Source organism: Phalacrocorax carbo, chromosome 8 (genome assembly GCF_963921805.1).
Source record: "Phalacrocorax carbo chromosome 8, bPhaCar2.1, whole genome shotgun sequence".
NCBI lineage: Eukaryota > Metazoa > Chordata > Aves > Suliformes > Phalacrocoracidae > Phalacrocorax > Phalacrocorax carbo.
The window spans coordinates 229,215-253,358 of NC_087520.1; the positions used below are offsets into that span (position 1 = coordinate 229,215).

A 24,144-nucleotide genomic window follows, 5' to 3' on the forward strand; every position below is an offset into this window, starting at 1 on the left:
AAAATAGAATGTTTAAAGAAAGCTATGACCATCTCTCAAAGCAGTAAAGAAAATTTTCCTCTTCCAATTACATCATCAAAAGCCCACAATGAACACAGCACCAGCTTTCAGTTCCTTCCGTGTTTTAGACGTTTTATATCTAAATCTCCATGAAGTTTCACACTGTATATACTAGACCTGAACTGTTGCAGTACCTCACTTGGAGAAGTGTTATCCATCACCACATGAATCAGTCGAGGATCCACCGACTTTATTTCACCACTCTAGTTTTTATGCAGATTGATATTGAGGAGGTAGGAGGAAGAAAAGAGGAGGTTAGTTTTTAAATCAGAGTATAGAGTATCAACACAAGAGACCTTAAACATAGGGTTACTCTGCAGCCCCTCCCCTATTTGCCTTTTCTTTCTGTCCCACTTCCTTAGTAATATTACAGCCTTCCAGTTTACCTTCTATCCTTTTGCTCCTCCTCTATTTCAAAAACTTCCAGATTTGATTCCTACTGCTGTTTCCTTGCATATTTACTCTACTGAGTATCTCTAGAGTCATTCATTGCATTAAACACAGCTCTCTCAAATTTGAATTAGTATTGTTCTAGCCTTCTGGACATTCACTCTGCCAGATGTAGAGAAGACTACTGGAAGGAAGCACATCAATTTATGCTAACTATCCTCACCAGCCTTTCCCCAAAAGAGGCAATGAATAACCAATCTCTATAACAGTGCTCAGAGGCTACCTTTTCATTTCATAGTAGATATGCAGTAAGTTGGGTGTTTCCTGGCATGTATCTGCTGAAAGCATATACCCCACAGTTTCAGTGCTTCTCCAAAGTACTGTACTTATTTACCATACATAGCATACTTTTTTTTCCTGTGCAACAGCAATAGATCTAGTAGTCAGCACACAGGATTACTGTATGTGTACAAAGGACTTACTGGGCATGTTCAGTGCATTCATTCTGCACATGTATTTTACTGTACATGGAAAAGGCTACAGGGGTGGGGGGGCATGGGACAGGACCAAAAAAACCAGGACGATTGCTGCTGCTACAGTAATTTACACACAGCACCACAGATCAGTTCCCAGTTGCTCCTGAAAAAGGAAGCCATTAGGAGCAGGCTGCTGGTAAAACTGAACTACCTGTCACACTGCACAGAAGTGTATAATAGAAACCAGATAACTTTAGCAGTGCACAAGCTTTCTGTGCTGTTTATAACACTTACTAGGTTTACTGATAGGAACAGGGCAAAAGTAAACAGCCTAAGCTAAAATACATCAATTTTGTTTAGACTAAGACTTCATCCTCTATGCTACACTTGTTTCAAACCACTTGTACAGCCTGTCATATAGAAGCTGAGAGAAGGCATAGGAAGACCACAACATAAGAGACCCGGAAGATAGGTTTCCGTACATCAGCACGCTCTCCCATCCAGAAAGCCACTTCCAATATTCTTTCATATAGCACTCAATTCCAAAGAAATTCTTACAGCTTCCTTTATAGAAGTGTGCATCACCATTTATTGTGGAAAGTCATCATAACAGGAAAAAAAAAAGCTCTGTGAATTGCAACATGGATAACTACTCATCTTTTAAAGCAAGAAACAAAGAACCAAAAATACAAGTTTTGGTAAAGCTGACATTCTCCCATAGATATTGAGGAACTGCATTTTAGAAACACCAAAGCAGTGCTTTGTATTTTTACCTCAGTCACAGACACCTCCATAAGACGAGTTATTGGATCTTGATGGCTCACAACACCACAGAGCCAGCTATTTTCATCCTCTGGTTGGTAAACCTTAACTCTTTGGCCTTGGACACTGTAAGGACCTAGAAAAGAAGGACCTTGAGTACATTTTCCAGACAAGCTTTGAGTCATACTAACGAAGACCCATACAATAAAGAAGAGTTCTGTGCACATAATTGGGGCTTGAAGTGTCATCTTTCAGCTGGAAAGAAATAAAAATGCTAGGGCTTCTGCTGCAAATCCTGCATAAGCCAAGCATTCTCCTGTAAAAAGTCAATAAGCCCTCATTGCTGTAACTCAAAACTATTGTAAAGAAAAAAATCATACAGTTTACAAGTAAAAAAGTGAAAGGTTAAACAAACTCACTCTTTTGACAAAATCAAGCTAGACATGGGCTCATTGCTAACTAAACTCTTCTATTTTCTAACCTACAGGTCAGTAATTATAAAGCATCAATCCAGAGGACAGTCATAGCATTCTGACTCAGTCCAGATGCATCAAATCCCAGTATAAACTGCATGCAGTTTGGAGTAGAAACATATTTGTAACTGTGGAAAATTTAATATAACTGCACAAGTATCCGATGTCTCTAAACCAACTAGTCCTAGCTCTTGGGCATGGGTAATGGATCATCTACAGAAAGGTTTCCTTTGATCCTGCCCTCACTCTCCACATCAGCATGCAGGGCTTTCCTCCTACCCTAGAGTCCAGAGAAAAAAAAACTTAGTTAATATCAGATCATCAAAATCCACATGATCCAACAGCCTGTATCTGATACAACCTGAACTAGGTGCTTCAAAAGAAGGCTCAAACTGGACAATTCTGAAGCTACTTGGTCATGTAAGTAGTATTATCCTCATAGCCTTTTTTTTTTTTTTTTTTTTCAAAAAAACATTTTATTTAACCAAAAGGCACCAAATCCCCATTAAGAATTACATCATCCTTCAAATGTAAGACAGGGGCCTATGTCTAGGGTGGCCAATTGGCCCATGAACCCAAACTCTGGGTAGAAAATCATTTTAGCATTTGAACTAGAAGATCCCCATCTAACGACAAAAGCTGGTATCAGGCTTAACCCTAATACACCATCCAGACAACAGTTAAGGTATTTACTCTACGCTGAGCAGCCATGGGCACACCATGTTTTCAACTTAAACAATTCATGTATTAATTATCAAAATGGCAAAATTTGAATTTGGCATAACAAAATAAATTTTTTAAAGCTCAGCAACTACAGAGTAACTTCACTTCTAAATTTCCAGAATCACAGAACAGAACCATAGAACAGACCAAGAGATTTTAAAAATTGAAAACTGAAACTTAAAATAAGGGAAATTGTAAATACATGGTCATTATCAAAAATATGTCGTCCTACTTTAACTACACCTTCAGTCATCATTCCCAGTAGGTATTTCTGGTTGTATCTCAGCAACTGCTTACCTGTATCCATGACAAAATAATGTATCTTTGTAAAGAACTTGGGGGAAAAAAAAAACACATCAAAACACCAAAAAAAACCCACACAACAGAAAATTGACTTTCCAAATCAAACCATAACAGATACTATTAACTATTCTCCTTACAAATCCCAGCACAGTCTAACTGTTCCACAACAAAGTAGCTCTAAGACAGAAAACCACAGTCTCACCTCTACTAAATATCTCCTGAAGCTTCTGGTCACTGATCAATGCATTGACAGATTCTCTTAGGGAAGGCTGTTCCTGCAGAATCTGATTTTGACTCTCTGTTCCCATCTGCCAACAACATACAGTTTTAACATGAAAGTATAGTCTTTTAAGGTAATAGAATCATTAGTTTTTTAAGGGACAGCTCTTTTTGGTCTGCTCTCAGAGACTGACAAACCAATAAAAAAAGTAAAAGAAAGAAAAGCATCACTGAACATGCCAGGAGAGAAAAAAGGACTAGCTATGCAAAGCTGTTGCAAAACTTTCATTGCAATTATCAGCTACAGAATGCCTGACAGCTAGCTCTCCGACTGCCCAGTACAGAGAGGAACTAGGACTTTTTGAATGCAGATGGAGGTTAGTGTAAGCACCTGGAAAAGCAGAGAAACAAATGCAAATACATGACAGAGCAGTTAAAGGAGGAAGACAGGAATAGGGAAGTGGAACAGTAAAAAAAAAAAAGAAAAGTCTGACAATCACAGCACAAAGTTAAATTTGCATTTTAACTGAACACAGTTCAAATACCTGAAACAAACGTAATCCACTAGCATCAGACAGGAAACGTAAATGTCTGTCCAGAAGAAACTCCACTGGGACCACAGAGCCTAAACCCAGCTTATCTACTAGAGGAGTGAAGGTCTGTGATGAACAACAAAAAAACCAAAGGTTATAAAAATGACTGAGCACACATACAGGCCAACAATAGTTGTTTTCACATGCTATTTAAGCATCACAAAAAAGAAAAAGTTTCCTATCTCAACTTGCACAACCTAGTGCCTGAGTTTTAATGCAAATTATTACTTACTATGTCTAAGCCAATAATTCATGCAAGTGTAGCATATTATAAGAAGGAATTACAGTAAATTGGCTCCAATTCTTCATTAGAACTTAAAGCAGAACTGAAAACACCTTGTGCGGTATTTGTTTTCTCACAGGCAAGTGCCTTCTGATGCTGTTGTGGTTTAATCCAGCATGCAGCTAAACACCACACAGCCTGTGTAGGCCTGTGCCAGTCCCTTAACCTGACTTTGCTTTATAGCAAAAGCAGCCTTCAGAAGGATTTGGACTATTTTCTTCCCATTCTCAAAAACCTCTTCTGCTGTGTTGCCCCACATGATGGTGTCAGGTGTCCTGGAGCTCCACCCTGTCCCAGTGCAGTCTGGATCAGCCCACGGCAAATGGCAGGGCTGTATTTCCACCCCTGGGGCAGTCGATTCCAGGTGTACTGGATGCACCAAGTGAAAGCAAACTGTGGCCTGCACTCTGCTGCCAGAAGAATTGAGAAGAATGCATTAGCTATATCAGTTGTGGCATACCACTTGGCTGCCTTGGACTCCAGTCTGTATCAAAGCCCTAGCATGTCTGGCACAGCAGCACTCAATGGTGGAGTGACTTCATTCAGGCCACGATAGTCTACTGTTAGCCTCCACTCTTCATGAGACTTCTGCACTGGCCATATGGGACTGTTAAAGGGTGAGCTGGTCTTGCTTGATGACTCCTTGGCTCTCCAGTTGATCAATGAGCTCATGGATGGGAATCAGGGAGTCTCGGTTGATGCAATATTGCCACCGGTGCACTGTCATGGTGGTGATCGGCACATGTTGTTCTTTGACCTTCAGTGGCCCCACAACAGAAGGGTCCTTTGGGAGACCAGGCAAGGTGGACAGCTGTTTAATTCTCTCCATCTCCAAGGCAGCTATACCAAAAGCCCCCCAGTACCCTTTCGGGTCCTTGAAATACCCTCTCGTGAAATAGTCTATGCCAAGCATGCACGGAGCCTCTGGGGCAGTCACAATGGGGTGTTTTTGCCACTCATTCCCAGTTAGGCTCACTGGCCTCGGGATCCCCCATCACTCCAGAAATACAGATGGGTTCTGCCCCTGTATAGCTTGATGGCATTAGGGTGCACTGTGCACCCGGTACTCACTAGACACTCATACTCCTGTGTGTCTGATGTGCCAGGCCATCAGATCCACACAGTCCAGCAAAGCAGCTGTCCCTTTCATCCACCTGGCTGGAGTCAGGGCCCCTCTAGTCCTGGTCATAGTATTTGTTACTGTCTTGTGAATGCGAATCAAAAGTCCCTTTATTAAGATTGGAAGTAAGATCAGCTGTTCTACTCTGTCTGGGGAACTGCCCACTGGAAACTGGAGCAGCAACTTTCCTGGGAGAACCCCCTTTTGTGACTGTTTTTCCTGGCAACTCACAAACTTGGGCCTCTAGGGTTGAGGTATATTTTTCCATCCCACTTCCTCATGTCCTCTCCATGGTCACGTAGGTAAAACCACACACCGTGGGCCACCCTGTATCTACTATATTCTTTCTCTTGAGTAGCAGAATGCTTACTCCTAATGGCTGCGATACCAGTTCATACAGGTGGATAGAAGGACATATCCTCTTTGAGTTGATGGAATTCCCGGGATAGTTTTTTGGACAGTCTTTCCACAGCTGTGATGCAGGCCTGTAGGGAAAAGAGGAGACTTTCTTTGTATTGCTGGAGTTGGCCAGCCAATTCATCCACCGTTGGTCCCTCTCCGTCTTTCCAGGTCATTACTGCCAGTGAGTTGGCACACGAAAATGGTGTGCTCCATACAAACTTCTGCCACATGGGTTGCGTGCACTTGACTTCATCTGGGTCTTTGGATAACTGCTTGTTGTCCACATCATCATAAATCACCTCCAGCACAGCCAATTCCCTCAGGTACTGGATACCTCTCTCCATGGTGGTCCACTTGCCTGGCTGACATATAACATCTTCCTTGAAGACATACCTTTCCTTCATGCCTGACAAGAGTCACGTCCAGAAGCTGAGGACTTGTGCCCCTTTTCCAACTGCTTTGTCAATGCCCCCTTCCCTAGAAAGGGATCCCAGCTGCTTGACTTCCCTACCCTTTAATTCCTGGCTACTAGTCCCGTTATCCCCAGGTGACAATGCGCTCACCTGGATGATGGCTGAAATCCTTTTGCATATCACTCAGGGATATAGATCGGGTGGTTATCACCTCATTTACGGGTTCTGCCTCTTCCTGCTCCTGTTTTTGTGATGGCCCTGGTTCATCCTCATCCCTTATAAACGAGGCAATTTTCTTGTGTATTTCTTCTTGTGTATCGGGGCTACTGATACCAGCACAAACTGGTTCTCTGGTTCAGCCACAGTGCCTGTTGCTGGGGTTGGAATAGCTGCACTGCTCGTCATGGGGGTAAGTATTTGGATGGTATTCTTAAATAGATGTTTAACCCTGAAGAAGGCCTGAACCATATTCAAGAGACATAGCAATAGGATCGCGCTGGTTTGGACATCCCAAGGATATTCAGAATTCTCAGGAGCTGGTGTAACTAGCCTGAAGGAGAAAGGGAAGGTGAGGAAGCAGACGAAAGCATGTCCTCCCCCCGTCTCCCCCATAGACTGGTTCTCCAAGGAGAAGAGTTAAAAAGTGTAATTACTAATAATTTCCAAGAGGTGGCTCCCAAAGTATGGGGATGACAGCAGTGTTCAGTACAATCTCATGAATAATAATTTTACAGTATCATAAACCAGCATTACACAGTACAGAAAAGCAGTAACTTCAATCCAACTCCCAGAGGTCATAAACAGCACCAAGAGGAGGGCATATGGCAAGGTATTACATTATACAACTTTGAGAACAAGCACAACAGCTCCAAGAGCAAATGAATGAATATTGTGACCAGCAATTATTAAAGTAATATAATGAAGGCTTATAATAAATTTTAACACGCTCTGGTCAGATCTGTCATTATCTCGAACCCTTCAAGCCCCAAAAGCACCAAAAGGATGTTTGTGGTTTAATGTGGGAGGCCGCTGAACACCACACAGCCTGCTCGCTCACTCCCCACCCAGTGGGATGGGGGAGAGAATCATGGGGGGAAGAAAAAAAAAAAAAAAGTAAAAATCATGAGTTGAGGTAAAGACAGTTTAATAGGACAGGAAAGGAATAATAATTAAAATAATAATAAAAGTAAGTGATGCATAATGCAATTGCTCACCACTTGCCCACCGATGCCCAGGCAGTTCCTAAGCAGCAGTCCAGCCCCCTGCCAACTCCCCCAGTTTATATGCTGAGCATGACATCATATGTTATGGAATATCTCTTTGGCCAGTTTGGGTCAGCTCCCAGTTTCTTGTTCATTGCCAGCTTTCTCAGTCAGTAGAGCATGAGAAACCGAAAAATCCTTGACTAGCATAAGCACTACTTAGCAACAACTAAAACATCAGCATGTTATCAACACCATTCTCACGCTAAATCCAAAGCACAGCACTATACCAGCTACTAGGGAAAAAAATTAACTCTATCCCCACCAAAACCAGGACAGATGGTCAGGTTAAAAAAAAAAAAAACACCCAACCCACCAAAAAAAGTGCTTTGGTTAATGATTCAAACCACGCTATGTAGTTCGGGTACAGCCTCCTGAAAGGAGCATTCTTATTCCCATATAGAAGTCAGGTCTAAGTAATTTTTAGGCTTATTAATAAAGGGGAGATTTTTTTGCTACTGTTTTGTGCAAAACTGAAGTTCGTAACAGGTGTACTACTGATATTCAAGCTGCAGGCAAAAAATGGCTAAAAATACCTGAGAGAATCAGAATGATAACGTTCTAACGTAACTTGCTGATGGAGGAGGAAGTTGCCAACCACTGGAGTCTTTGAGAAGTGTTACCTGTCTCACGCTCACACTTACATGATTTTAACACAAGTATTCATGACATTTTTCCTTAACAGCTCTCAAGGTTGTTCACACTCCATTCTCCTGTATGTAACAGTATGAATAAAAATTTTATTTTCTCGGTTTATGTAAAACTATTTCCTAGAAGTGAACTGGACTACAAAAGAGACAATGAAGGATGAATAAACATTCATAAGTGATACATGTCAAAAAAACCACACCAAAACCCGCAAAAAAGCCATCCACTTTGTAAAGCTAAGTAGTTGGCATCCCAGAATTGTCCACATTGCACATATGTACTCTGGTGCTTTGGCTAACTCCAGTCTGTATTCATAGAATCATAGAATCATTAAGGTTGGAAAAGACCCTGAAGATCGAGTCCAACCACTAACCTATCACTGCCAAGTCCACCACTAAACCATATCCTCAAGCACCACATCTACCCATCTTTTAAATACCTCCAGGGATGGAGACTCCACCACCTCCCTGGGCAGCCTGTGCCAATGCCTGACAACCCTTTCGGTGAAGAATTTTTTCCTAATATCCAACCTAAACTTCCCCTGGCACAGCTTGAGGCCATTTCCTCTCGTCCTATCGCTTGTTACTAGGGAGAAGAGACCGACCCTCGCCTCGCTACAACCTCCTTTCAGATAGCTGTAGAGAGCGATAAGGTCTCCCCTCAGCCTCCTCTTCTCCAGACTAAACAATCACAGCTCCCTCAGCCGCTCCTCATAAGACTTGTTCTCTAGACCCTTCACCAACTTCGCTGCCCTTCTCTGGACATGCTCCAGTGCCTCGATGTCCTTGTATTGAGGGGCCCAAACCTGAGCCCAGTATTCAAGGTGCGGCCTCACCAGTGTCAAGCACAGGGGCCCCATCGCTGCTCTGCTCCTGCTGGCCACACCAGGGCTGACACAAGCCCGGGGGCTGGTGGCCTCCTTGGCCACCCGGGCACTGCTGGCTCATGCCCAGCCGGCTGTCAGCCAGCACCCCCAGGGCCTTCTCCGCCGGGCACTTCCCAGCCCCTCTGCCCCAGGCCTGGAGCGTTGCCTGGGGTTGGTGTGACCCAAGGGCAGGACCCAGCAGTCCAGCAGGTCCAGCCAGTGTTTAACCCAGCGCAGAGTGCACTTGTCCAAGCCATCAGCACCCAGCTGCTCCAGGAGAATGCTGTGGGAGACAGTGTCAAAGGCCTTACTAAAGTCCAAGGAGACAACGTCCGCAGCCTTCCCCTCATCCACTGAGCAGGTCACCTTATCATAGAAGGAGACCAGGTTAGTGAGGCAGGACCTCCCTTTCATAAACCCATGCTGGCTGGGCCCGATCCCCTGGTTGTCCCGCATGTGCTGCGTAATGGCATTCAAGATGATCTGCTCCATGACCTTTCCCGGCACCAAGGTCAGGCTGACAGGCCTGTAGTTGCCCAGATCCTCCTTCCGACCCTTCTTGTAGAGGGGCGTCACATTCGCTAGCTTCCAGTCATCTGGGACCTCCCCGGTTGACCAGGGCTGCTGATAAATGATGGAGAGTGGCTTGGCGAGCTCCTCTGCCAGCTCCCTCAGTATCCTCGTGTGGATCCCATCTGGCGCCATGGACTTGTGAACATCCAGGTGAAGGAGCAGGTCAGTGACTGCCACCTCTTCAACAACTGAGTATGCAGAATGAAGTCCATCTCCATCTCCCAGCACAGGGGCCTGACAACCCTAAGGATGACCCATGCAGTTACTTGCATAGGACTCTAGTACTTAGCGAAAGCTTGAGTGCTCACATGGCTGTCCAGAGTACAGGGGATGTAAACATTTTTTCAGCAAGTCTACAGATACGGCTTGAGTTATAGCAGAAACACTCTCAGATCTTAGTGGGACCCATATTTGCTTGTAACAGTCTTCTAACAGGTTCTGACACAACTCATTACAAAATCAGTGTGAGGACTACAGTAGCACCCCCAAATCACTCAGATAGCAAGATAACTGCGAATCATCTGGAAGAAACCGATCCTGTATAAACAGTTTCCCAGATTAAATTAAACTGGAGTTCACTCTTGGAGACAAGTTGGAAATACACTGAAAGGAAAACTCCACCTATGGGAGAAACTATATACAGAATCTCTGCTCTAAAGGCCATGTTTTCTTCTGCCTTAAGACAACTCCAATAAAGGAACCCTCAGGGAAAGATGCAGTGCTGAACTGTTGCTTTGAGCCCATGTGTCAATTTAAAACACTAAATTCACATTCTACCAAGGCACAAAGTCTTTGACTAGAAAAAAACATTTCAAGGTGGCCATGCACAAAATGTAGTATTAAAAAGCAGAGAGTAGGATACCAGGCAGTCCAAGCACTGCAGGAAGAGAAAAGAAACAAAAGGAGGACAAAGTAATAAAAATTAGACAGTAGGGTTCTCACGTATAATGACCTTTCCTCCTCAGAAGCCACTAAGAGAAGAAAGAAGGATGTAAGTAATGCTCTTCACTATATGCTACTCATCAGGATGTTCGCAGAATGGGTATATTCAGATATACTAGCTAAAACACACTGGCTTTGCTCTCGAGTGTCATGACATGTAACCGCCATGTAAACAGCAATAAGGACAACCACTTCAAGAAACAGAAGAAAATTTTGCATGACATGTTAGCTAATGCTAACAATAGCACTGAAATAAAATTTTGAGTTTGGATCAGGAGTGCCCAACTTATGGCTTACAGGTCAGGCACAGCCCACACTCTATTCTCTTCCCCAAAGTGCCTTCAGGAATATCTACTAAAATAATGCAGCAACCTTTACCATACAGAGCTCCAGAGAGTAAGACCAAGAGGCTTATTCTCACAATTCAGAAAAGGCTAAGACACTCAAAGTTCTAAAATATGGAAAAATATTTTCAGATATGTACCATATTTCTTCAGAGACCCACTGGTAAACAACACCTCATTTATGTGAGGTAACAGCTTTCAGTTTCTGCGGCAGGAACTGGAAGTATACTGCCTCTCACATGCCTTTCCAAAGGCACTATCACTCCCAGTTTACTGCTCTTCCATGTACCATTTAAAAAAATCCATCCCAAGCAATTTTTGGTACCTGCATAATGATGCCCTGTATGATATTCACGCCTTGTATTTCACAGTAGCGTTGATGCAAACCTCTGAGGGTATTAGAGCTTTTGGCCAAATACTCACCAGTGCAGGCCACTGTGCCAGTGAGACTCGAGTCCCCTGAAGCATAGCTGGATCATTTCGAGGTGCCCAAACCAATGATCCTTCCAGCAACAACACTATAACTTCTTCAGCATGGACTTTCACCCAGGCATGTTGCTTCCAGTTACAGCCATCGAATTCCACAAAGATCTGATTAAAAAAAAAAATTTAGAAGGCATTTCAGCTCTTTTCAGACACCAAATAGAAAAAAAGTAGATTCCTACAATCCCTATGGATAAGGAGACAGCAGCTTTAGTCAGAAAAATCAGGGTAAGTATTGTAATGAGAACACTGAGAACATCAGATCTACATAGCCATCAAACATTACAAAAGAAATGGGAATCAAATTCACAGCAACTACTAAGCGATGAAAAATTATTTACCCCCAAACACACACCACTGGCACTGAATGCTGCATTTCCCCATACAAAGTTAAAGATGTGAAAATTGTTCATCTCAAAATACAACAGATGACCAATGTAAGCCTCTTTCATGCAGGGATTTTTTAAAGAATTTAGACTCTTACTTGGCACTTCAACAGACAGCCTGAATCATTATGGTTAACTATGTGAATTAAACGATGTTTAATTCAGATAATTAAATCCTTCAGCCAGGAAAGTCTGTGTTTATGAAATCCACTCTAGATGAGAAGGTTTATGTTGCCTTGTATACTATTAAGCCCTCGGAACCAAATGCAAATATCTTGGATGGCATGAGATTATCCAGAAAGATCTACTCACTAGATTTTTCTTTTCCTTACAAGTGTGACAATATAAACTGCACTACAATTTTAAATCACTATTCTGAGATATCATCCTCTTTTTTTCCCCCCATCACAAAGGACGAACGTTAAAGCCATAAGAAACTACATGGCAAGAATGCTAAGAACAGGAATGTGGGTTACAAGTCTCGTTTCACATCCTAACAACTAGGGGTATTACATGTTAAAACAGTCACCTTCCAATCTTTCATCAACAGAACTTATATACACAAATATAATCAAATACGTCAGATGAACCGCAAGAAATTCCCAATCGGTTACGAAACACCTTAAGCTGGACAGTCAAAACAGAGTTTTATAATAATTAAGAGATCACTGTGGGTAACAGGGAACTAACCAGAGACAGACAGCTCTGCTTTACCAGTAATCCTTATTAAAAGGAGGTATTGGAGACCACTCATACATTCTTCTTCCCTGTACCTCCCCCCAGACTCAAAAACTCAAACTCCAAGGGGAAAGGGAGAGGATATGAAGCAACTCACTTGATGAATACTTGAACTCCATTACTGCTTAAGCTGCCCTGCAGAGAAAGAAGACTAGACCTTTCAAGACATCCTTCCTTCAATTCAACAAACCAGCAATATAGTGAAAATTGGACTGAACATCTTTTCAGTTTCAGTGAGCCTGTACCTTTCTTATTATTATATTTGTGGTACTTTGCCAGTAGAATGTGTCATAAAGACAAGATTATCATGTAAGAATAACAAAATGGGATTGTTTATATGTACACTGTTAGTGAGGTAATCATCTTGTTATAATTCTCATAAAGGTTATATAAAAAAGGTTGTCGAGAAGAACTATTAGAATAATACTGACTTTGGAATATATGCCTTTTCACAAGATATTTAAAAATTTGATGAAAAGGATGGGAGATTTTATAAGTACCTACACAGACAGGACCTCTCACTACCACGTCCCCTTAAACTAGATGGCAAGGATCACTAAAGGCAGGCAAATCCAAACAAGCAATGAAGTGCAGCTTACCACTCTGTCCCAAATAAATAAGGATACCTGTTAGGTTAAACAAGTCAGATACTTAAAAAAGCCAGTTTACCTTCTGACACACATGAAGTAAGACTCTAAAAATATTTCTTCCAGTCTTAACCTGTAAGCCACCTCACATTTCTACGAATCATTATAAATTGAGGAAGTGAAACAGCTGTACTTTTAGGTGCAAATTTAACACATTACTCCCTGGTCTTAGAATAAAAAAAAAAATAAAGCAAAAGGAAAAATACTACAAGAAATAGCCTGTGATGAACTTCAAGATGGGTGTTCCACATTTAAGAGGCTCACTAAATATTCTGACAAATACTGCATACCCATCATACAAAGCACTAGCAATGCCATCTGTAACATCCTAGCAGATGTTAAAGCAGGACACTCCCAGTCATCTACCAAAGGTCTTGGGAGTCTGGAGAGGTCCCCACTGACTGGGAGCTAGCCAATGTTACTCCAATTTACAAGAAGGGCATGAGGGAAGACCCAGGGAACTACAGACCTGTTAGTCTAACAACAGTACCTGGAAAAATTGAGAATAACTGCACAGGTGCTATCGAAACACATTTAGAGGACAATGCAATCATCAGGCACAGTCAACATGGGTTCACAAAGGGAAAGTCCTGTTTAACTAATTTATGCCCTTCAACAAGATCAGGCACTTTCATCCACTAAGGAATGCAGTGGAGGTAGTTTTTCTGGATTTTAATAAGGCTTTAGATACTGTCCCTCACAGCATCCTTCTGGACAAGTTGTCCAACTGCGAGATAAGCGGGTTCACAGTGCGCTGGGTGAAGAACTGGCTGAACAGCTGGGCTCAAAGGATTGTAGTGACTACATCTGGCTGGTGACCAGTTATCAGCATTGCTCCTCAGGGCTCAATCCTAGGGCCAGCGCTGTTTATTTTTATCAACGATCTGGATGCAGGAGTTTAATGCACCATTAGCAAGTTTGTTGATGATACCAAACCGGGAGGTGCTGCTGACTCTCTTAAGGGACAAGAAACCTTGCAGAGGGATCTAGATAGATTGGAGCACTAGGCAATCATCAGTGGCATGAAATGTAACATGAACAAATGCTGGATTCTGCCCCTGGGAAGGAATAATGCCTGACACAAGTATGAACTGGGAGAGGAGTGGCTGGAGAGCCGCCCTGCAGAACAGGATCTGGGGGTGCTGGTCAGCAGCAGGCTCCACAGGAGCCAGCGCTGTGCCCCGGCAGCCCAGAGGGCAACCTGCATCCCGGGGAGCACCACACACAGCATAGCCAGCCACCCCAGAGAAGGGAGTATCCCGCTGCACCTAGCACTGGTGCGGCCTCACCCCGAGCACTGCGTGCCCTTCTGGGACCCACCTTTTGAGAAGGATGCGGAGGTCCTCGCTTGCAGCCAGAGGAAGGCAACAAAGCAGCTGAAGGGCTGGAAGGCCTGTCCTGGGAGGAATGGCAGAGGACTCTGGGTTTGTCTAGTTTGGAGAGAAGGAGGCTGAGGGGCGACCTCATCGCCCTCTGCAGCTTGCCAAGGAGGGCACGTGCAGAGGGAGGTGCTGAGCTCTTTCTTCTCCCTGGGACCCAGGGACGGGACGCCTGGGAACGGCTCAAAGCTGCATCAGGGGAAGTTTAGACTGGACATTAGGAAGCACTTCTTTCCTGAGAGGGTGGTCAAACACTGGAACAGGCTTCCTAGAGAGGTGGTCAGTGCCCCACGCCTGTCACTGTTTAAGGGGCATTTGGACAATGGCTTTAATAACAGGCTTTACCTTTTGGTCAGCCCTGCAGTGGTCAGGTGTTGGACCAGACGATCACTGTAGGTCCCTTCCAACTGAACTATTCTGTTCCATCACTTAACCCAGAAAACCCACCTTATAGTTTTCCTTTCTAAAACCCCAGACCCACTAGCAGGGTCAAAAGGAGAGAAAAGACAATATTATCATATTAAGATCATCTCTCTCCCCTGCAAAACACAGAAGACATGCCAAGTTTGTTTTACATGTTTTACATTCAGCATTCAGTTTTCTTCCGTCTTTTTATCTTGTATAGTGATGACTTCGATATTTGCATAATCAACATAAGCAATGGAGTCTTGACAAACTTTGACTTACAACCATTAAGAAAAGGTGTTACTACTTCTAAGACAATACCCAGCAGAGTGTTTTCCTACACAGATAGAGAGGGCAGCCATTCCAGATCCATGCAACACCACACATGATATCGGTATTGTCAGTAGTTTCCAACAGATCACACAGCAACAAAAATGATGAAAGCCTTGATATAGGCAGCTGTGTTCTCAGTTTCTGCTTCCAGAATCTGCAACAGCAATTGCTTTGTGTAGTGGGTGCACAAGAAACAGAAGCTGACTTGCACAGCACACCAAGTGTTTGTGCATATACCACTTTGTATTACTACAGAAAATAACTACAGCATATTCATAACCTGATGCCCAGTATGCTTAGATTCTAGGAGAAAAACACTAAGGGATTCCAGAAAAAGATGCCTAAAGCAAGGAAAGCAAGGACAGATGAGACAGACTTGCAAGTGGTTAAACATATTTCCTTTTGATATTTAAAGCGGTAAACAGAAATATTCTATCTTTGTTAAAAACCCAGAAGCCTTAAGCAAAGCAGCTGCATTATAACTGAGAATTTCCTGTGTTTTTCTTCATCTTAATTTGAAAATTGTGTAGCTCTAAGTCAAGAGGGAAACATCTGTATGCTAAAGCCCTGGCTCTTCAGAATAAATTACCTCTTAAATATATCAATGGCCCTACAATTCACATGGTCACATCTACCGACAGTATCTTCTGCCGACTCTCCTAACTCTGTTCACAATCAGTTTAGACAAGCCATTGATAAAAACAGCCATGGTGCTTTGTTAATAGCAGTGCTTTTGAACAGTGGTATTGATGACAGCAACTAGATATACAATTACTGCAGATATGTCTGTATCATGGTTTTTAAAAAACAAAACAAAACAAAAAAACAAAAAGGTGCTTCTTTGACAAAAATCCACCTGCGGGATTTCCCAAGTTCTCCTACAGGGAAAAATGTGTTCCCTAAGCAATACCTACTTGAAAATCAAAGATTTTCATGTTTTGCCAGTTTGTGGTTTGGTGGTTGTTGTTTTTTTTATCTACAAAAGCAGGGTTTTTCCCCCCACCACAAAAAACAGAGGGTACATACACACCTGTAGTCCTCCCCCACCTCTCCTTTTTTTGCCTGTCCCAATAAAAAGTGACACTAGAAGGCAGTACTGTCACTCCGCTTTATCTGAGATACAAAGACTGCCCCAAAGCATTTTTCTTCCAGAAGACACATTCTCGTCTAGCTACGACCCTAACAATCAGGCCTTAATACACTACGGAGAACTATAGGGGAAATTCCACTTGAATCAGACTAAAGTTTTCCAACATCAGTTCCACTATAAAAGCAGCACCAATAGGAAGACCATAGTGTGGGTAAGACATATATTGGTCTTTTTCATCACATGACACACAGGCTGTAAACATGATTTATAGTAGAAAAAATACTGCAGCTTACTGCATTAGAATTTGCACAAAGCTCTAATGTAGATGCCATCTATGAAAAACAAAATATTCACATTTTAGTGTTTTATATGTTATAAAAAGCAGATGGCAAAAAAAAAAACAAGCTCAAAAATCCCTTAAAATGGTCTTAAATTTTACCTAGTTTTGAAAGGAAGGATGGTCCATCAGTTGCTAGACAGTAGCCAGAGACCCAGGTTCAATTCCCTGCTTCATCAGAGGCTTCCTGCATGACCTTGGTCAAGCCATTTAGTCTCACTGGCTGAGTTTCCCCATCTGTAAATTGGAATAATAGTACTTATACCCAGAAAGGAGGCACTGGTAGGAATCTGTTGCAGACTACCAAGTAAAACTGGGTAACAAGTTGGTCCATGATCTCTTACTCATGATGCAGAAGGAACAACCTTGTCAACATATGGAGAGGAAAGAAGGGAAGGTAGATACTGAGGATTCGACTTGGGAAACACACCCGAGATCTCATGCAGCTAGTATCACCATTAAATGAGATTTAAAAAATTAAACTACAGTGGTTTTCTAATAGTTTTCCAATGCAATCAAAGTATTATTTCAGAATCCATTCTGTGAGACAAAGATGATTTACACACTGATGCTTAGAAAACTTTTAGCTTCCAGTTCAGTAATCATGCTTCAAACTATTTCTTACAAGCAAAGGCAAAAAAAAAAAAACCCCGATCTGAAATATATATATACACATACTAGGTGTTTTATTGCAGCCAATTTCCAAAGCCAGGAAAGTTACATAAAAACACCTAAGGAGAAAAATCCTCCTCAGAAATAATTTGTATCGAGCCAGACAAAAAGTAGATATTATCATATAACAAAGAAGCCACAATTAGACATAACAATTATGCTCCAAGGCTGATACTAAAACACTACATATTTAGTGAAGACACTAAATGTGTTACTAAAATTAGAAAATATAGTTTTTATATATCCTTGGCACTTTCCTATGCTTATAACACAACGATAATTAAGCAAAAAAAAAACAAACACGCTTTTGACAGGATCTAGGGCAGAAATAGTATTAACACAGCGGGAGCTAGAGAAATCATAACTCTACTAGGGCCCTTACCTTACAGCATAGCAAGCTGATAATAAATGGCCACAAATATTTACCGTGTTTCTGTTTTGCAACTGAAGATGAGTATTGGTATCAACTGAGTCATCACTTAATGTACACAGTAATCTACAACAGTACTTAATCTCCAATAAAGATGAACATGGTTATGAATCAACAGGTTCCGGGTAACCGTAACTTTTTTTTTTCCCTGCAAGACCTTAACAAAATACCTGCCTTCAAGTACTTTAGAGTTTTTTTTAAAGAGTTTACTTCTTTTTAATATTTTCTTAGGAAAGAAAAGTGTTTCTTTCAAGAATTTCAACAGTTAAGGAGCCAGGTATAAAAAAGGGCATGGAATTAACCTGATTACTAGCCTCAGTGCAGTGCTGGCCAAAATAGAGAAGACAGCATGAAAATGAAACCAAAACTATTAAAATGACAGGTCTGTCTCATATCTGATTTGATAAAATGTTTTGTTGAATAATCAAACTTTTCTCACTTTTTAACTTCTATAAGATATTAATATCACATTGTATTAAATACCTACAAGAGTGCAAGCTAAACACACAAAAACTGTGAACCTAATGGATCTCAAACACTGAAAAGGAGTACTTCACGGGAATTTCAACAGACTTTGATATTTGGTCCTGTATCACCTAGTTTTGATGCACCGATGACCCAGAAACATATTACCAATGACAAAGCTGGCAGCTTATTTAGAAACTTCCAAATGAAACAACAAGGACAACCATACTGTCCTACCTCACTTTTTCTGGTCAGCTGATGGCATCACAAAATACATTTTTAGTGCTGCCAGTCAGAAATTAGTAGCCTATTTCTTTGTTATAAGATGTTGGACAGAGTCACAATGAAGCATGGCATCCTGAGAAGCAAATGCATCTGGAGTATTCAACAGATGCGAGTGATTCACTTTCTTTTTTGCAAAATGTAGTTTTTATAATCTTCGGTTACATATGACACAAAACAATTTTGTCTCACTTTGCTATTGAAGACTTCCCAAAGAAATATGAAAAAGCTGTGTTTATCCATTGCTACAAAAGAACGAACAGTAATTTTCCCATATAAAAGTTAAACACATTCACAGGTAGATACAGATTAGATACTTAAAGACCTGTCATTCTCTGCTTGAAGATCACCAGGTCTTCCAAGTGGAGAAATCCAGGTCTATACCTTGACTTCAGGCTTTGGAACACTCCCCTATAATATTTCACCTATACACTGAGTACAAAAATCAACTATTCTGTGATAAAATGGTAGCATTTGACTGAGGGTCTTCATAGGAATCTGTTCTAGTTCCAAAAATGAAATTGTTTGAGAGCAGACATTGAACATAGTAACTGACACCAGGATAGCAAAATTCAGCAGAAGGATAATAGAATCATGGAATCATTAAGGTTGGAAAAGACCCTTAAGATCATCGAGTCCAACCGCTAACCTATCACTGCCAAGTCCACCACTAAACCATATCCTCAAGCACCACATCTACCCATCTTTTAAATACCTCCAGGGATGGAGACTCCACCACCTCCCTGGGCAGCCTGTGCCAATGCCTGACAACCCTTTCGGTGAAGAATTTTTTCCTAATATCCAACCTAAACTTCCCCTGGCGCAGCTTGAGGCCATTTTGTCTTGTCCTGTCGCTTGTGCAATCACATGCTGGAAAGCTCGGCAAGCACACTTGAAGACAGAATTCAGTTATCTTGACAAACTCGAGGAACCGCCTCAGATCAGAGCACAACACAGTCCCAAATATAAGCATGAGGTGCTAAACGAAGGCAGAAACTACCAGCAAAAGGACAGGTATCAGTTTTATTTGGGGGGGGGGGGGGGGGGGGGGGGGAGGGAAGTGGGCAGATTATAATAGATCATGAGGTGGTATATGTTCAGCTGTTTCAAAACATACGTTCATGCTGTTTCAAAAAAGGATAGACACATACATAAACAGGTGTATAGTGCACAATACACCTGAAGTAGTTATCTCTACTCATCCTCGGTAAGTCCTCTGCTAAAATACTTACGATGAGTTTGGGTCACAACGACAGGAGAGAGCAAAAGAAAGCAAAACCAATCAAAGGTCTAGAAAAGCAAACTTTGGAGTGGTTAAACTAGGTTGCTTTAGTAAGTAAAAAAGACAACTGAAAGGGGAATTAATAGCACTTTTTTTCATTAAAGGCCTGCCAAAAAGAATAAATAATCCTATCTGGCCTGTCACTATAAAGATGAAACAATATTTGGATTAAGATTGAACTAGAAATACTTTGGTAAGAAAACTTTCTTGAATGACAGATTGCAAGAACAGAACCAATAAAAAGACTATGTAGGGACACTGTAAAGACCTCTGTACAGTGGAGATGGAAAAAAAGAGGCTACAGAAACATGTCAGGAATGGCACTGGTAGAATTAATGGTGGTTTGATGCAACAGGATGGAATGAGAGAGATGGGGGGACGTCATTATTATTCAAAGATGATCACTTACACAAATAAGAGTAAAAAGTGACACGACACAATGACAGATAACCAAATCAACATTGAAAGAGCGTTCCAGAAGGGCATCCTACAAGCAAGTTGTTGATGCCAATACAGAAATAATTAATTGTGCAGCCATTTCAAACAACTACTGAATCAAAAGAGCTTCCTAGAATTTAAATCTCTCTTGGCTGGCATTATGACTATTATATCTGAAGTCTGAACAATGGTCTGACACCACATTAACATACGGCAAACTCCACAGTAAAATTTAGATCTTAAAGTACCCAAATAAACTCATATTTATCAGATATGCTATATTTACTCGTTCATTTGACACTACAATGATGATAATGTTTCCCTTTCTGGTTTTTCTCCTTTTTTTTTTTTTTTGGGGGGGGGGGGGGGGTGGGGGGTGGGGGGGTGGGGGGGGAAGTGAGCATGTTTTGCTTTGGGTTTGGTTTTTTTTAAAACTTTAATTTAACAAAGGAGAAAAAGAAACATTTCAAGACTAATAAGTAACAGAATGATAGGGGGAATTAGGAGCAACTGCAAAACACGAATGCCATAGTTAAATTCTGTAATTATTCTAAAACCCCACACAGTTCCAGGCAGGACCTGGTTTGATAAGCGCTTTAAAAGAAGGAAAAAAACAAAACCAAACCCCCAAACCACCACACCCCACAAAACATATTTCAGCAAAAACAGTACAGAAAACCATTCCTGAAAATACTGGTCTTCTAGTACCTCTTTATGTGACTCAAAAAGGTATGTATTTAGATGAGTCAGGTTAAGTAGGTAGGAAAGAACGAATGACAAAGTGCCAAAACAAACAGAATCCACCACAGCACTCTGTCAGTATCCCAGCATCTCATTTCTTTCAGTATTATAGCATTTCCAGCTTGAGCATCACTCAGTAGGTCCTTAGTAAGGACCCTAACACTGACCACACATATGGAGGAAAGTGTTGAGTAACGTGAATATTATAGCTCAAAATCAGTGCTGGAAACTACACAGAAACCACAAAATGCAAGGGAAGAAGCCTCATCTTCAGAAAGGCCCTATCTTCAGAAAGGCCCTCTGTGCCACCATCAGTTCACAGTCATTTTAGAGCATGCTGCAACTAACCACACTCCTGTTGAACAAAAACGAGCAACACTCACAGCCCTGTACAATCAGCCCAGTCAGTGCCTCTGCGACAGAGACAGTCCACACCTTAACTATCAGAGATATGAACGTGACAGCAATCTGTTTGGCCTCAACCCATGTACCTCATAGTTTTAACAAGACACTACTCAAAACTGAAGTACAATTTTGTTTACAACACAAGGTGAAGTACAAGCAGAGTTACATTGATCCTGGAACTCCAAAGACCCCACTTAATACAATCTAAATGCAAAAGCTTGAGGGTGGCCTCAATACTTCTGTCCCCTCCCTGTGAGATTGAGCCACCATACAAACTGGAACATTAGTCAAAGCAAAGCAGTTGTGTAAAATTCAAAACTGAAAAAGTCTTCAAGTAGCATAGTGCTTTATTCTCCTGATACACAGCAAGTAACAAACACATGCATTTATAATTCTGTATGCAAAGTGTCTTCAAGATGTTACTTTCAAAACAGCGGTTTGAAAAAATGCTGGAGGTTCTTTGTAGTCAGTTTACGTAGTTCATGTGCTTTAGAAATTTAGATGGGCAAAAACCCTTAGACCAACTTAGATGAATATCAATTCACACTCTAGCAGCTTGCTGTTACTCCAATTGCCAGGACATTGCCTCACCACTGTCACTGCACAGTCCCATTGTTTCCCCTTGAACAAGCAACCCAGTTGACTCCATGGTGTGTACATTTAGGAAGCATGTGGCCTGGAAACTAAGCACACACAAGGAACTGTTAATTTCCTGCAATCTTCCTTCATGCTGTTTGCTTAAGGGTCCAATGAAATACCACGCACAAGAGAGAGGAAGGGTAATTACTTTTTTTTTTTTAATAGTAGGTAGCTACTCTATTGACTTAACATCAGACCAAACTTCCACTGAAGTCTTCATCGACAAGTTTTGTCTTACACATTAAGAGCAGGAACATAAAGTACCAGACTATTATCCCTCCCACATGCTGCACTGCTTTTTTCCACTTTATCCGGTAAGACTCACAACAACTGTCAAGCAGCTGAACGCTTCCAGATACGAGCTGATTTGGACAGTTTTGGTTCACGCCAAACAAGAAAAATGACTGTGCCAGGTACCTCTTGGATAACAAACGCTATCCAAGTCAGATTTGGGATCTAACCTTGTAGCCCTGTGGCTGCATGGTCAACACGAGCCTATCAAGCCAACTGAATCAAAACTCCACACCATGCACACTGGCCACAGTACCACTTTATGCGGGCCATGTCTCAAGCCCCTTATGTAACATCCCTCACACTCTGAAATGAATCCAGTAATTGTGGTGTATTTTATACCAAATCAGAGCCAAATATGTTAATCACTATGCTTTGCTTTTTAAGAGGAACTTTATTTCAGAAAATGTTTGCATTCCTACAGAAACTTCCTGCCATTGGAGACCTCCTTGCCAGAGACAGACTGCCTTTTGAAGCAGCACCCACCCATTTTGTACACTAAGAACTCATTCACCACGCCCCAGGCCTATCCTTAAACGGTGACACCTTTTTTCCTTAATTTATACTAAAATCTACAGTTCTGAATTTCCTCTGCTCTTAGTAACTTGAAATACTTGAGCTATTGGAAAGTGTGAGTTTCACAGAATAAATTTGCTTTGGAAACATGTATACATTTTGTCAAACACTCTGCTTTTTGCTGCTCTTTCTTCTAAAATGAATCTTTAGCTGATGTCTGCCAGCATACCAGTCAAAATATCACAAAAAACTGATTTCAGTGAAACAATAGCTCGACAACCTTTTTTGATTACTGTTTCTTCCTGCAGCTATTTGGACTGTAGAGATGATGTTATCTTCTATTTTGCAAAACAAATCATCTAGAAATCCAAGGAGGCTGTTCCTAATACCAAGTATTCTACAACCCAATTATCAGCAAGAAAAGAATGAGGACCTCCAGCTCAGAACTCTGAAGGAAAAGCAACACCTTGAATTGCAGGTCTGATAGAAAGATTTTTTTTTTTAAACAATTTAAAATTGGTACCTGTATGATTGGCAAGGAGTAAATACAGAACCTGTATTTAAAAATAGAAGAAAGAACTTGATAACTATTAGTCTATTAAGGCAATACCAGCAGTTTGCCAAATATTAGAATAAGTTTCAGGTGAGGGCTGGGGGAGGGGACTGCAAAAAAAAAGAACAGCAATAAATGGAAGGAGTTAAAAGTTAGAGAATGTTTTAAGTACATAGCTTACATATGATATGAAGGGCTTTCTCTTACTGCATCTAACCTAGAGTATCCAAAGTGTTAAACGGCACTGAGCTGAAAATGAAGAAAGCTGGGATTTATAGTAGTGTGAAGGGAATGGTAAAAGCAGGATGAAAACTATTAGCCTTAAAATGGCAAGTACTGAAGCAGAGAGGTAATAATGTCACTAATAAAGCTGGCATAAAAAGTATCCAAATTCTTTACACACATTCCTGGCCTCAACTCTAGTGGTACCTTATGCAGGCCCGAGAAGAAGCTGAGGAGCTTTTGGAAGTTCTCACAATCACAGCCTCTAAAAATGTCCTATTCCAATTGCTAATTCTGGTTTGCCTCACTCTTTTTCCTTTGCTTTCCAAGTTTGGCATTTTCCTTGAAAAAATATTAGTGATAAAGTAGTAGTACATCTCATTTTTACTGTGTTTTATAGATTAAACTGGATAAAGTAAAAATTTATTTTAGGTTATTAGATGATACGCCACATGACTATAGTTAAAAGAAACCCAATTTCAAAGAAAAGCTTTGGCCTGGAGCTTAATGCCACATTCTCAACAATCTGAAGATAAGACACCAAAGCTATTCTTCTTAA

The 24,144-nt window shown here is 41.3% G+C and overlaps 1 protein-coding gene across 2 annotated transcripts in view; it reads right to left on the reverse strand.

Annotated features, from left to right (window-relative positions):
* KDM3B (lysine demethylase 3B) overlaps positions 1-24,144 on the reverse strand; it is a 75,129-nt gene that overhangs the window by 42,737 nt on the left and 8,248 nt on the right. For both annotated transcript variants that reach the window (XR_010374116.1, XM_064458186.1), the window contains exons 2-6: positions 11,275-11,442; positions 3,952-4,065; positions 3,390-3,495; positions 1,700-1,824; positions 195-263 (exon numbers count right to left, since the gene is read on the reverse strand). Coding sequence is in view for 1 of the 2 variants with exons in the window: in XM_064458186.1 (XP_064314256.1) it covers positions 195-263; positions 1,700-1,824; positions 3,390-3,495; positions 3,952-4,065; positions 11,275-11,442 (582 nt within the window). In the remaining variant the exon portion in view is untranslated. The remainder of the gene's footprint in view (positions 1-194; positions 264-1,699; positions 1,825-3,389; positions 3,496-3,951; positions 4,066-11,274; positions 11,443-24,144) is intronic.